Raw genomic sequence first — 16,450 nt, forward strand, 5'->3', positions numbered from 1 at the left:
CATACAAAGACCACCAGGGCAGGTCAGCACATGCGTCTCGTGCAATTTTAAATGTGCAACCCATGGATTGCATTCTTTGAAGACGCCCAACCCACACATTTGAAATAAAAGCCCGGGGCAGAGCAAAACCTCATCATTTGGCTTTCTTTTCAGACGAGTGGGTTGTGTGTCTTGAACTTTCAGTCACATTATTGTGACAAGCTCTCTGCCTGTGAACAGTCTTTGCATTGCACAGATTAAATATTGAAAATACAATTGGGGACATTTGTAAGTCTGTTAGATGCTTGTGAAGGTACAAAAATGCAATAATATGGAATGACATGGTCATATTTGTCCAACTTCCCAAATGTAGTGAGTTGACAACGTACATTGTTCCAAACATGCTCAGTACGCTCTGACATCCGAGCTGCACACATTATACTGTCCAAGCTGTACACAACAGTGCTACATCCAAGCTCAACAAAATAGTGTTATGTCCCAGCTGTACAGAACAGCAATACATCAAAGCTACAGAGAACAGTGTTATGTCCAAGCTACAGAGAATGTTATGTCCAAGCAGCAGAGAACAGTGTTATGTCCAAGCTGCAGAGAACAATGTTATGTCCAAGCAGCAGAGAACGGTGTTATGTCCAAGCAGCAGAGAACGGTGTTATGTCCAAGCAGCAGAGAACGGTGTTATGTCCAATCAACAGAGAACGGTGCTACAGGCATCTATACCATATCCACAGTGACCCAAAGACCAAATAGATAACTATTGTTATCATGCAAAGGTCTTTTACAAAACCTAATGGTAGTTTTGGGTCATCTTAACCCTATATTAGTACCCAGAGGGTGTTTAAATAACTCTCCCCCCCCCCCCCCCCCAACAAAAAACATTGTCTATGAGGTGATGAGTAAAGAGCAAGTGGAAAATTTTTATTCATCAGAGTATGTGGATAATGTTAATGTGATTATTTTTATTTGTTAATGAAACATTTGCCAAAATAACCATTCATATCGCTTTATTTTCATAAATAGCTGCACATTTTTGACCTTTATGCTGTGTCATTTGTATTGCATAATACAAAATATATAATCTGAAGCAGGAATTTTGATATAGGAACATTTGAATGCAATGAATCACTAGATATTTTCTACTGATATTCCACGATGTTAAATTGTATATCTAAAAAGTGATTTGGGGAGGGGGGGGGGGGTGAGAAGTCAACACCAGGGATTACTGAGGTGGTTCTGCGGATCACTGTCCCTGTACTCACCTCACCTAGTTGTGCTTGCGAGGGTTGAGCTCTGGCTCTTTGGTCCCGCCTCTCAACCGTCAATCAACAGGTGTACAGGTTCCTGAGCCTACTGGGCTCTATCATATCTACACTTGAAACTGTGTATGGAGTCAGCCTCCACCACATTACTTCCTGTGGACCAATCCTTGACCAGGTCGGCCACCTGGTCAACGGTGACGTCAAGGGTCAGGTCAACCAGGCTGTGTAAGACACAACTGCTCTCAGTTTGACACATGAAGGGAAGGGAACTATCAGGAGAGAGCACCAAGCCATTCCAACTATTCAGCACTTGGAAGGGATCGGGATAAGGATTTGAGATAGGACAGGGAGGAATGGTGCCCAATCACTTGGATGGTCGGGGATTGAATGCCGACCTGCATGAAGTGAGAGCACCGAAAAGTGGCTGGCTAGTCATGCCGTTGTGTTCAGAAGTACGGGATGTTGTGAAGCTATTGGACCTTATTGTTTATGGAATTGTCTCTAAAGTATACCCACTGCACCTCTACTTTAAATAAGCAATTTTGCACAGTTTGTCATGCTTTCTGGTCTCTTAAGAAATTATTATTTCCTTACTTCCAAGATTAGATTTGGTACTAGGCCTTTAATATTTTCCAGGTGGAACTATTATGTGTGTGTCTGCGCTCCAAGAAGTATGCAACCTGACATCATTGTTTGTCTCAGTAAGTTCAACACTTCTTTTGTAATCATTAAATGTCATTAACCCTTAAGCTGCTAAGGGGTCCTGAGGAAATTTACACCCCTGAGCGCAAGAAAAAAAAAGTTCTAAAACATGTTTTCGTCTTCTAAAAATGTTAATTTTTGTTCCCTGAGCACGGGGGGGGGGGGGATGGTAGGCGACATATTTTGGCCGCAATAGGCCGAGGAAGTCTGGCAAAATGTGGGCGTTGACAGAGCAGTCGTCAGTGGTGGTCAGCATCACCCGAGCTGTCAGGTAGGAGTTACCACAAACATATTATTACCTAATTATTTCAATGTCTCTGATTGATTTTTTCTTAGTTTTTTGTAGTAATATTATTCAATAGTGTGTAGTTTGATAGATTTATATAATAAAATGTGTGAATCATCGCTATACTCAAAAGTGTGGTGTGCATATTATTGATTCAATTATTACGTTCATAAAACAATAAAAAAATAGTTTTGCTGTTATTACACTATATACACACATTATATATAAGTATCTACATGTTTTGTTCACCACAACTGTACAACTAAGCTGATATAGTTAGTTCAGGCACTAAGAGACATCGCTACACACACAGTCAGCTGGCGGCTACCTCCCTCACTCACTCAAGGTCAGGCGCAGTAAAATTTCTCCCACAAACTGTTTGTGGTATTATTACACTATATGCACACATTATATATAAGTATTTACATGTTGTATGCACCGTAACTGTACACCTGAGCTTGTAGAGTGCATAGTGGCCACCCTCTACACAGCTAGACAAGTCATGCAGACGACGCTATCTCGGTCACCCAAATTGCTCCTCCCAACATAATCCTTTTGCTGTTATTACACTAATACACACATTACATATAAGTATCTACATTTGTGTTCACCATAGAGAACCACTGAGCTGGTATGGTGAATGCAGACAATAACAGGTGGCCACACAGTCAGTAAACGATGCTATCTCCCTCCCTCCCTCCCTTAGCATTACTCCTCCCACACAGCACTAATTATCACAACAATCCTGCTATTATCACAATCCTGGTCATTTTTTATCAAAGTCATGGGTCATCTGTAATACTGTCATTGCTAAATAATAGCATTTACATATTTATTTTGACAGTTTTAGGCAATGCTGTGGTCACAAGCTGAACAGCAATGCTGTTAGCTCATGTTGCGTGTGCCAGCCTTGGTTACTCCCACAGTACAGTGGTTCTCACATCGGAGAATATTGTCCACGATTTTTTTTAAACATGGCGTCTGTTTACAAGAGCCCTGAGGAAGCTGATGTGAACCCCCCGTGTAGTTGCGGGCCATTTGAATCGTGCTTGGCACCCTATGGCGTATATATATATGCCATGCGCACGGTGGGACATGTTACTCATGGTGTATATATACGCCATGCACAGTTTAAGGGTTAAGAGTACAGTGAGTTTCACCAAAGTATTGGAGAGAGGACAAAAGGAGCAGGAAATTGAATAACCACCAGCATCATTGGATGCACGAAGAGGCGTGTGAATGAAGCCAGAATACGTCAAGCATTTACGCAACCTCTTACAGCACCTGTACATCTTTCAACAATCATGGCCGCTTTGTTTATATTTATTAAACAGTTGATGAACTCTGAAGCACTATGAGATTGTTTAGAATAATAATGACCTTGCAATGTGAAGTTTCAAAGCTTGTAAACTGTTAAATATATACACACAAAGCCACTATAATTGAAGAAAGATGTAGAGGTCTCGTAAGTGGTTGTGCAAATGATCGACGACTCCCAGTCCAGATTACTACAGTGTTACCTTGCCGAAACAGAGTTTTACATCAAGAGGACAAAGGGTATAATGGGATTTTGTAGATTAGATATGAAGGGAAGGCAAAGTATAGGGTTGTTAGTGCAGGAAGCACGTTAAGGATGAACGAAAATTCTTTTAGCCTGGGAAGTCCAGAAAAGCGGGTGCGATCCCATCATACGACCTCAATACTTTCTCAAAGGCCATCTAACTTGAGAGTAGGCAGAGCTGATTCAGTGGAATAGCTATGGCAAGAGTGACTGGTAAAGACAAATTTCAGCATGAAGAAACCGAGTGTCACAGATGCATATGGTTCGGAGGAAGAGGGATATGAGAACACTTCCATTAACTGAAGGACAGTAAGAAAAGAAATGAATGTACATACCATTACTTGTGATAAGGAAAGAGAAGCCAGCCATGTCTCTGTGACTCATTCTGACAGTTTACTTCAGTCTTGAATATGTTCAGAGCTCAAGAATGCTTGCTGCTCTTGTGGTGACCTGCATAACCCTCCAGCAGTTAGAGGCCGTGAGTCCAACACCAAGTTCGGGGCAACCAAACGCACCAAAAAGGTGGCGGCACAACTACTGCTCTTGGGGACAGCACAACCTCCAACAAGTGCCTAACTCCCTGCTACCCATCTACTGGCAGGTGAACAAAAGACATCAGGTAAAAGCAAATGTGCCCAATCATTCCTGCCCCTTGGGGAATTGAACCTGGATCCCAAAGCTGGGAGCCAAACATATACACCCCCTATGCTACAAGTAGGAAAGAGTGAGACCACTGAGCTGATAAAGTGTTGGCTGGAACCTGAGGGTCAAACTTTGTACACTGAGCAGTCACTATCCACACAATGCCACCGAGGGCGTGATTGCAGCACTGCGTGGTAAAGCATGTGGTTTTGAGCGGGTATGTGGATATGGTATCTGTGAATACAATATAAATGCCTGTATATCGAAGCTGCACAAAAATGTGCTATGTCCAAGCTGGAGAGAACAGCGTTATGTCCAAGCTGAGGAGAATAATAGTGTCCGAGCTGCAGTGAATACTAATGGTTTTACTAATGTAAATATTGTTGTCAATTCACATCATTACCTCATTTCAGAATTATAACCTTGATAGCTAAAGTAATCTATAAATAACACCAATCAACAATCTGCAACATGAACCAATATGCATTATTTGTATAGATAATAGCTTTTTTTTTTAGTATAGTCATCTCTCCATAGTTTAAATATACTATTATAGAAAAAATTAAACTATAATGACATTTATAATGGAATATAATTAATGATGATAAACTGTGACCAAAATCAACAAGGAAAATAGACTCCAAGGACGCAAATTTAGGAATGCGTGACCCCCTTGCGTGCGACAAGGAGGTTGAGGACGGGATGCTTCTTGATGTAGTCGACGGCCTTCTTGTGAGTCACCATGGTGAAGTCGTAGCCATTGCACTGCAATATCTTGTCGTGAACGCGCAATCCTGCACGAGCAGCTGCACTCCCGTCATGGACCTGTGGAGGTGTGCAAGAGTCAAGAATGAAACTGGCATGACAATTTGTCATTCTTTTTACATTACACATCTTTGAAATGTAGTAGGGTATGGCAGGATACAACAGGGCATGGCAGAATACAACAGGGTATGGCAGGATACAACAGGGTATGGCAGGATACAACAGGGTATGCAGGATACAACAGGGTATGGCAGGATACAACAGGGTATGGCAGGATACAACAGGGTATGGCAGGATACAACAGGGTATGGCAGGATACAACAGGGTATGGCAGGATACAACAGGGTATGGCAGGATACAACAGGGTATGGCAGGATACAACAGGGTATGGCAGGATACAACAGGGTATGGCAGGATACAACAGGGTATGGCAGGATACAACAGGGCATGGCAGGATACAACAGGGCATGGCAGGATACAACAGGGTATGGCAGGATACAACAGGGTATGGCAGGATACAACAGGGCATGGCAGGATACAACAGGGCATGGCAGGATACAACAGGGTATGGCAGGATACAACAGGGTATGGCAGGATGCAACAGGGTATGGCAGGATACATCATCTTCAAGAAGTGCGGGACCAACCGGGCTGTGGTGCATATTTGGGCCTGCGGGCCTCTCCAAGCAATAGCCTGTCGGACCAAGTTCTTGCAAGTCAGGGCCAGGCTTGGGGAGTAGAAAAACTCCCAGGACCCCATCCAGGTACAACAAAATATGATAAGATACAACAAGACATGGCATGATACACTATGAGAGGGCATGTCATGGAGAGAGATGAGATGAGATGATATGATATATGTCCAGCTTGTCCTTTCTAAGGTTTCCCAACGTCAAGAAAGCAGTCAGATTAAGGTGTCCTCTCCTAACCTACCAGAGGACCCAAAACAGAAAATGGGACAGTACGTCAATTTGGCGAGCCACTTCCATTTTCAAGCACGTCAATTTTTTACCTTATGTAACGCATACGATCGAATTGTGACGTTCTTTGTAAGAGGACAGGTTGGTTTTATAGGACATGGCACTGTATGACACAGCCATGCACAGAGGAAGTAGGTGCAGATGGAACTGAGGTGGAAGTCATAATCACCTTTAATTCTGAGTCCCTAAATAAATACGGACTATCTCTGGGCATCCAAATGAGTACAAAGCCGTAAATGATGAACACTGGCAAACATAATCTGCAATGAACAGCAGCCCATTAAGCTTCCACCAGAAGGCAGATCAGATAAAACAGACTCTGAGGGAACAACCACCACAGAACTCAGGCTCACAGGTGTCACCGTCCCAACGGCAAGCGCGGACGAGGCAGAAACAACGATCATTGACATTTGGGAATGAAGATGAACATCCCTCAAACTCGCAAATAGCGATAGTGGGATCAATGGGACGATGCACGGGAAAGCATGCCAAAACAACATTGGGGATTTCCCAGGGCCTGCATGTAATAAGCCAAACAACTAGTAACTAGCTGTTTGTAATTAGTTGTTTGTAACATGTAATCACAAACAGTGTAGTAACTAGCACCCAGGTACTGGAGACACTCATCCTAAGAACAGTCACCTTGCTCGGAAACAAAATCAGGGCTGCGCAAGGTTTCATTTCTACCCTGCATTGTCTGAAAAATGCAAAAAAATCCTGCATTTTTCTTGACAGTTTCATTTCACATTTTATACCTAACAAATGTTACTATACAGTGTGTGTCATATGGACAAGCAGGTGAGCCCTCAGTGCATTCCCAATAGAAATAAGAATGAATGCCCCCTAACCACGGACCTAAACGGAAGAGTCAAAGACTTGAAATACCCGAGGTAAGGCCACCATGGTGGCGTGGAATGGCACTCAAAAGAGGCGAATACCCAAACACACCAGAGAAGTAACTGTCAGCGCAGGGAAGCACTAGTGGATGCCCTGGGAAGGAAACCCTGAGTTCATGCAGCCTGAAGCACCAAACTAGCCAAGTTCATAAAAGCTGGATATGAAACATGCACATGAAGAAAATACCAAAAAACCAGCGTTAAATGTAATGAAACGCCATTTTTTGGGTGAGACCCAGAGGCTCTCCGGAGCTATCCAGGCTGATATGTATATCATTAGACTTTGGCATCAGTGTGAATGGAGTTCTAGGCTTACCGAGAATGAGCCAGAACCTGGCCACCTCAGAGAGGCACAAGGAGCAATGGCCTATTGAAATGCACACGGGATTAGTAGCATTCTGTGTCTGCCATTGGCCGGGCCAGACACCCAGAAAGGTAAGTGCCTCAGAACAAACCCCTATTCTGGTTAAACAACTAAAGAAGACTAACGAGTGGACAGAACTCTCCAATTGGAAATGAGCATGACGTCACACGTGCCGCACCGCATGTCTGCGCAGCTCCCCCCCTCACTGGGAGGGGAAAGGGAAAGCCCCCGACCCACCGCACTGGTAATCTACCCTCCAGTTTGAGGCTGGATGTCAAAACTCGCGAAAAACCACTAACCGGGAGGGAGGGAGGGTTGCTGGGAAGCCTTCGAGTCTCACCCAAAAAATGGTGTTTCATTACTGTACATTCAATGCAAGTTTTCTGTGGGGAGCCCCCCTTCAGCTCCCCTGAGCTAACTACCCAAAGCCAAGGACAAAAGAAGGACAAACCCAGGAGGTGGAAACCACATGCCCAAACTTGAAAACAAAACAACTGGCAACACCAAAGGACCCTGCGGACAACCTGGGAGACCTGAACCCTGGAACAGGGACGCAGGGAACTGAGTCAACCCAAAGCTTGTCCAGGGCCACAGAGGCCGCAGCACAAAGGCGACAGCCGAGAGCCACAATCGGACACAAAAAGATGCACCCCCGGCCAACCAACCAAGCATAAACAACCCCAGGGACCCCACTGGAAAACAGCTGTCCCAACCTCACCAGAAAAGAAGAGACGGCTGCAAACAAACAAACCAATCACCAGAACACTAAGGAGCAGAAACCACTAAGAAATAAACCTGAACCGAAGGGGCCACAACAAACCGAGGGGAAGAGAGAAAAGAGCACCCAGGCCAAGACCAAGACGGCTCAGGTGCCGCAAGAGCAGGCTAGAGGTGGAACAACGCCCGAGATAGTCTGCAAAATGGTGGAGATGGAACATCAAAACCGAAAGCAATCTGTAGCGGCTAGTGCTAACATGAGACAAGGTGATAGTGTGCGGCAAGATGACGGTCCTGAACCTCCACAAGAAAAGGGCAAGACCACTTCAACAAAAAGTGCAGTAGACCTACGAAAAGACAAAAAGAAAAAGGAAGGACCGCCAGGAACCCCATACTTCCGCTGAGGCGAACCACACAGGTGGGACACCATCAACGAAGACACCTGATCACCAAACAGATGGAGATGGATTCGAGTCAAAAGTACCACATGCGAAGACTCGAGGAGAAGACCGAACCAGGCCCGTAACAGACCAGACCGAGCATCGGAAAGAGGCGGAGCCGTGGGAAAACCCCTGGGGGCGGACACCGAACAAGCAGCATCTGAAACCAAGGCTGTCAAGGAACCAGATGGAACGACCTCCAGGGCACTGGGAACCCGAATCCGGCAAGCCGGAAAAGAACCAACCCAAGCGAGCACACACGCCCCATTCGGGAGGAACCCCCTCGGAATCCCTGAAGGACCAACAAGTCCAATAACAGATGACAACGAGAAGCTGTCGCTTACAGAAACTGCCCAACCGCAGACACTGCAAACAGCAAGGACAAAATGGTGACAAAAACTTAAGAGCCAGGGCCCAGGCAGAGGCCAACAAGGAAGCGAGCTCCATGAGCCAACACGCGAGACTCGAAGCGAAAACAGTGACACCGCATCCCGCAGGATTGGTCCAACACGCTCCAGCAGGGCAGAACGACACACGCGTCGCCGATTAATGTATGAGGAGAACTACTGAAGGCGTGTACTGCACTGAAATAAAAATTTCCATATAGAAAACCAACACAACAGAAAAGTCCATAACCAGGGCCGCAATACCCAGCTCCTCCCGATCTAAGGAAAATGAACTGTACGGGGCAGGAGTGGCTGATTGGAAATCGACATTCACCTATAGACATTGCAACACAGCAGCTGACAGTGTGATATAAGATGATGAAAGAACTCAGCGCTATAACTGAACACTGGCCAGTTCAAAATCAGGGAACTGAACATGTACATAGTCCAGCCTAGCACTATCAGTAGGATAGCCAACATGCACATACTAATATACACAAGAATGTGTAGCATAGAGGTAGGAAATATGTGAATATACAATGAAAAGACCTTAAATATGGTCCAAATACCAGTAGCTAGGGACAATAGAGTATAATAGATATGATGAACTAATATAACCTAGGCAGCAATTGGTAACTTAATGTACAAAATCAACTATATATACAGCGAGATTCCAACGTATATACAAGAGTGTAGCCAGGCATTGAATAACGGTCAATGAATGAGTGTTCAATCAAGAAAAGATTCAGTCGCTGAAAAGAGTAAATAAAAAATTACAGAAATTCGAGACTATGCCCCACAGTGTAACCAATAACAATATTTATTTAATTTATTTGTTCAAATTTAATTTATCAGTATTTATACTGACAAATTAAGGTTATGTGAAGATGCACACAAATTGGCCAACCAACATACCACAAGCAATACCCAATACTCATCCAAAAATCGAAAACCAGTGCGTGGCTGACGGTGTCGCTAGATCGTATAAGCCCACCTGTAGAGTGTAGGCACTATAGTGGCACGACACAGCTTAGCTGTGTAATATTCTGGAAGCATTGCCAGTGGATTATGTCCTAAGGTGTGTATGCAGTAGGATAAGATTAGGCGTAGAGCAGAGGTGGACACGGCATCACTCCGAGCCACCCTACACCCGTATTCAGAGAAAAGAACTAGGAATTTTCCCTACATAGAAAATCCAGAACTCCCCCCAGTATCAACAGGACTATGACCAAAGAGAGAAAAGTAGCTAGTCCGGTGTATTACCCGTGAGAAAGGTCTCGGAACACCAACACGTGTTTATACCATCCATAAACAAAACTATCTCCCTCGGGCCATGCTCAGAACACATGAGGTCCAAGCTGGCTCCACCCGTCTTTCGGGGAGGGTAGCCGACAATGTTTATTTAACTATTATTGTTATTGCCGAGACAGATTACGGAGAGATGTGAGTATAAAATAATCACACGATTGAAAGATGACAAGTAGTACGGAAGAGGACCAATGAGGCCTAGAACGGGCAGGAGGTAATCCTCACTGGAAATTGACATATGTTCCAATAATATTTTAATTCTGGAAGAGCTTCTCGAACCTTCAAGACCCTCGATAATTGAGCACAAAATCACGGAGGCACATATGGGCCCAGCGTCATACATGACCAAGGGTCATGCAGGATCCCCCAGACGATTCTTACACGATTGTGACATGAAGTAGAAGAATACATGTCCCAGTTAAGAATGTCGAGAAAGTTGGTAAAACTACTCATAGGAAGGACTGAACCGACTGACCCGAAGGACACGGAACCGACCCCAAAACTAACGCGTTGCAGATGGGGGGAAAGGAAAACCTCACTCCTTGTAATAGAAAACCCCGCTCAGAGGGTTGGAAAACCCAGGCAGGGTCAACAGGGCCCGAAGCTCCCAAGTCAGTTCCTCCCCAGCCCTGGGAACCTCCACTGTAGGCCCCGGAGGCGAGTCATTCTCCAAACTCCAAAGCCCAGGCCTCACAGGAAATAACCGGGGCAGCCAGAAAAGCAGGAAGAGAAGAAGCCAACTGGTCAGACCACGGCATTAAGGCTGGAGGAAAAGACTCGAATGCCTCCGTCACCACCCTGAAAAATTCCAATATAATGACATGAATTATGTATATATATATATATATATATATATATATATATATATATATATATATATATATATATTACAATTACTATATGCTTATATAGGTTTCAGAGCTCTATATGGTTGTAATGAAGTACACCAGATCAACCAATTATCATTTGAACATAAGAGTAAAGTTACTAGAGAATGCCTATGGGCCCCATACAAGTTAAGGGCCCATACCTTGTATGGATCCACATAAGATAGCTCCTTTTTACCATTTTTCACTACAAATAGGAGCAGCCTCAATATGGGCCTATTTATATACATTCATACCTATTTATACTGGTTGATACCTGGTTGATACCTGGTTGATGGGGTTCTGGGAGTTCGTCTACTCCCCAAGCCCGGCCCGAGGCCAGGCTCGACTTGTGAGAGTTTGGTCCACCAGGCTGTTGCTTGGAGCGGCCCGCAGGCCCACATACCCACCACAGCCCGGTTGGTCCGGCACTCCTTGGAGGAATAAATCTAGTTTCCTCTTGAAAATGTCCACGGTTGTTCCGGCAATATTTCTTATGCTTGCTGGGAGGACGTTGAACAACCGCGGACCTCTGATGTTTATAGGATACTGCTCCTATTATATATACAATCGATCAACTAGACCTCCATGGACAACATTGAGTATGTGGCATGGGACAGCCAGTGTTACGCTCTCTTGACACGAGATGGGGCACCATGAGCTCCACACATGCTAAATTTGTATAATGTATATGCTTGTAATGGAGAGTATACCACACATTGAAAAAGTACTCAAGTATATAACAGTACTGAAACATTGTACATACATAATATATATTCAAATATACAAATATATATAAATACTAACTAAACGAAAGTACTGGGACCGAAGCTGACCCTAAGGGCGTGGTAGGAAACCACGCAGTCACTACCCCTATGGGAAAGGGGACCTGAAGGATCCAGAGAAGGGAACTCTGAACCCCAAGGGGTGTACTCAAGGGGCACTTAGGGAAGAGAGTGTATGCAACCCATGGTACAAAATCCTGGCCACTGCCAACACACAGAAGGAACACCTGCAGGGAAAAGCCAATCAGGTAATCGAAGCCAGAGCAGGCGTCCACCCCATATAGCTTCAGCCAACAAATTGGCGGTTTGGCTGCCGGCTCGGTGGGCTGCGACCCCCTTTGGGGGGGGGGGGGTTGTGGCAGCGCGAACGAGCAGCGTGCAGTGCGATGGCGTGTTGCCCATTAGCTTGTTTTTCTTTGGGGGAGTTTCTCGCCTCTGTTCAGTCTCGGGTTGCAATATTTCTACCAGGTGGGGTCTGTTTTGAAGCATCTACCTTTCTGGGTGCTCAACCCCCGGTCGATGGCAGACATGAATACTTTCATACATGTGAGATTCATAGGCCATTGCCCCCTTTCCCTCTCTGAGGGGTCCCATGATCTGGGTAGTGGGCCCCAGTAGACATGACATTTGATTGAAAGTCTGAATATGTGTGAAGTCCCATACTAATATTAGCTAATACCAGTCCAATAGCTCCAGGAAGCCAATTGGGCTCCCCGACAGAAAAGACTTGGAGGATTCCCCGTAGAGCTAAAACATGTTGACATGTGCATTTAATAAAACCAGCAATAAAATTATCATTAACTAGTAGAAGAACTATATACTGACCTCAGTGCAATAGATGCCATTGTCTGTATAACCTTGAGGACTCTTCATGAAATCCTGGTCAATACCGCCTCCAATTTTGAAACCGCATTTAAGGACCTGAAATATAAATATTTCATATTAGATTATGCAACGTAGCCTTTAACCCTTAAACGGCTGCAATCGCTATCTGCAATTATCTCCTTTGCTCAAATCACATAATACAATATTTTTTAATTAGTTTTGAAAAAAAAAAGTCATCTCCACCATAATCTAGAACTTTTAATTACCCAAGGCATTTAAAGGTCAGTGTTATTTACTACAAGAATGAATGAACTACCTGTGACAAATGGATTCAGCCGTCTTGAGTTTGATCTTAACAGGGTTAAAACCCATGGAAAGGGGCATCTTGAGAAGATGAATGGGTGGGAATATAGTCTTTGATAAACAGGATTGTAAATAAGTAACACAACTCACACGATGGTGTTTTGGGCTCTACTGGGCCTTTATCAAGTTGAAATTGTAACAAAGTATATATTTAGCCTAAAAAACATAGAAAGATTAAAAGCGCACGTTCCAAACCCGTTTACAGTATATGGGACAACTGTGAGCTGACAAAGCTGTACATGAATACCTTATGTGACAATACAGTACATACTGTATGTTACTCTACAGTGATCCAAGACACACTCAATACCTTATGTGACAATACAGTACATACTGTATGTTACTCTACAGTGATCCAAGACACACTCAATACCTTATGTGGCAATACAGTACATACTGTATGTTACTCTACAGTGATCAAGACACACTCAATACCTTATGTGGCAATACAGTACATACTGTATGTTACTCTACAGTGATCCAAGACACACTGAAATATTTCTTCAGCTTCCGTTGTGCTGGGTGGGGTATCAGCTCTTCAGCCATGTTATTGTGACTCATCGTCTGCACAGGACATTATGAATTTCCTAGTTTCATACTGTTATGAACCTGTTATATCATTTATATGAATGTAATGTTTATTAGAGTAGCAATTAGTATATTATTTCAATTTAGATGTAATAAAGATAGTAGTGCGCTTATTTACCTATTATGGTTGTTTTGTGAGAGTATATTTGTGTCTTCGCTGTTTAGCATTTATTCATGTTGGATATGTGAGGGAGCGCACGAGCGCTAGGCGAGGAGTCAGGTGGTACTGTATTTTGGAGGTCCAGCTAAGCTTGACTGGATGTTGTGAGATTAAGAATACCAACCTTGTCATTGAGTGTGTGGGAGGATGGGGGGGGGTAGGAGTATGTTGTTGGCTGTTCCTTGACCCCAAGCTGTGTTTGTGCAAGTTGGAATCGTCAGTGTAAGATTCCTTGCAGAGATAGCTTAGCAAGGAATTATTTAGGCCTAGGGCGTTCGAACACATTTGTCCGAACGCAGGCTGCAGGCAGGTCGCAGCAAGGTGTTTTGAGTTAGTTGTACTCTGGAGCTGCTTGATGGGAGACGTGGACTGGTGACTAATATGAATGAATGGCTAATTCCACTACTGTGATACTAATGTACAGACCATCCTCCTATTTAACCAAATGGGCCATGCCCTGAGTCACCAGTCCACGTCTCCCATCAAGCAGCTCCAGAGTACAACTAACTCAAAACACCGTGCTGCGACCTGCCTGCAGCCTGCGTTCGGACAAATGTGTTCGAACGCCCTAGGCCTAAATAATTCCTTGCTAAGCTATCTCTGCAAGGAATCTTACACTGACGATTCCAACTTGCACACGTTATGCAAGGTACCACTGTATTTTCATTTCTCGTTGGCTCCGATATCTGCTGGTTGAGTGAAAATTTGTCACAGAATCCAAGTTGTTCTCTAATCTGTGGTTGGTTAGGTCTCGATAGATTTCCTGGTATAATATTATTGTTTGCTATTCTCCATCTGAGACTAGGCAAGTTGAAGTCACATAGGAAGATAATATCAGGTATCGGGTTCTCCAAATTATCAAGGCTATTCTCTGTTTTGTTTATCTGTTCTGTGAATTCCTCGGCCGTTGCATCTGGCGGTTTGTATATTATAATAATCACTAAATTTATTTTCTCTATTTTTAATCCCAGTAACTCTCCCCAAGCCCCGACACCAAAAGACAAGGACGGAGCAGCCGTAGAAGCCGGAAGAAAGGGGGCCCACTGGTCAGACCCAGACGCTTCGGCCGGGAGACAAGACTCAAATGCCTCTGCCCCCCTCCCCCCCCCCGGAAGGGGCACCCCCAAAGCTGCCCGAGTCTCGAGATCAAGTAACCCCTGCTCCGACTCCGAAACCCTCAGACGTTTCGGGGCCGGAAGCAAGGGGGGGGGGGGGACCAGAACGAACAGAAGGGGAAGGACGAGGAGGTGCGGACTGAACCAGGATCGAAGCGACCCCCACCCCAAAGTCTGGGTCTCGAAAAGCAAAACGGGGCAGCCCCGGGGCATCCGGGTGAGCAACCAACCGAGCGCGTTGCAACAGACGAAACCGAGCTTGCAATGCACCGCCGCCTGTACCCAAATAGAATCAACAGAGGATTGGGTAAATTGAGTCACAAGCAAGCAGCAACACTCACAGGACTCAGGGTCAAAAGTATCACTGACCCAACAGGCAGCGTGGCAGAGGCAAAATCAATGGGGGTCACCCCGAGACAAGGGGACCGAGCAATCCTCAAACTCGCACACAGCGAGTGGGGACTCCGGGGTCACATCCATCAGACCCACACGCCCCCTACGGGATTCCCAGGGTCCCGGGCGTTTACTTGAAGAGGACTCGTGCTCAGGTAGTCCCAGGCAGGGCGCTGCTAACCGGCGGCTAAAACTACCAAGAGAACTTCTGTAGCTGTACTCCAGGGAGGTGTACACTCACGGGGACCTAGCAGGGGGCGCCACCAAGGAAAACAGTGGAAGGGTAACCACCGGTGGAATAATAGGGCAGAACCTCCCACCAGGCAAAAACAAAAAAAAAACCCCGCAAGAGGACAACGGACCCCAAGGAACAGAGCCGGCCGCTATGTCGGGAATACAAAGCTGTGCAGCACCCTGCGCCCCTACCAGTGCAAAATGCCTCTTACCTACAGGGAACAAGGGAGAACAGAACACCCAAAAGCCCAACAGGCGGCCGAAAAACCGAAAAGGTAAAACGGACCAGCAGAGGCAGACCCCGAGGAGCCTGTGGAAGGTGGCCCCAAGCCCCAAGGGCAGTACTTACAGGGCACCTAGGGAAGGCAGCCCTAGGCACATGCAGCCTGAGTACTGAAGATAACTCCTGGCTCTCGCACCCACAAAAACAAACACCACACGCAGAGCACAGTGCTGTAGCGACACTGGAGCCAGAGCACACGACCTACCCCTATAGCATCAGAATCAAGAACTGAGGTGTGGGTAGCCGGCGTGAAGGGTCTGGGGCTCCCCCTTCCCCCTCCCGGGGAGGGGGGAGCTGCGCAGACAGCGGCGCGGCGACGTGTGACGTCACACTAGTTTGCTTGTTTTCTGTTGGGGAGTTCTATCCATTAGTTCGGCTTTTGGTAGCAATTTTAACCAGAATAGGGGTTTGTTTTGAGGCGCTTACCTTTCTGGGTGCCTGTTCCGGTCGATGGCAGACATAGAATGCTTCCAACCACACGGGGGGTTTCTCTCTCTCCTTTCCTCTCTGAGGGGGCCCGGTTCTGGCTATGGTCC

General features: G+C 45.4%; 1 protein-coding gene across 1 annotated transcript in view; it reads right to left on the reverse strand.

Moving 5' to 3' along the window:
* Positions 1-2,630: 2,630 nt before the first annotated feature.
* The window catches only part of LOC123765028 (tax1-binding protein 3 homolog), a 36,213-nt gene continuing 22,393 nt past the window's right edge, over positions 2,631-16,450 (reverse strand). The window contains exons 3-4 of the mRNA XM_045753399.2: positions 12,779-12,874; positions 2,631-5,272 (exon numbers count right to left, since the gene is read on the reverse strand). Coding sequence (XP_045609355.1) covers positions 5,102-5,272; positions 12,779-12,874 — 267 coding nt within the window. The 3' untranslated portion in view covers positions 2,631-5,101. The remainder of the gene's footprint in view (positions 5,273-12,778; positions 12,875-16,450) is intronic.

The sequence above is a fragment of the Procambarus clarkii genome, chromosome 5 (genome assembly GCF_040958095.1).
Source record: "Procambarus clarkii isolate CNS0578487 chromosome 5, FALCON_Pclarkii_2.0, whole genome shotgun sequence".
NCBI lineage: Eukaryota > Metazoa > Arthropoda > Malacostraca > Decapoda > Cambaridae > Procambarus > Procambarus clarkii.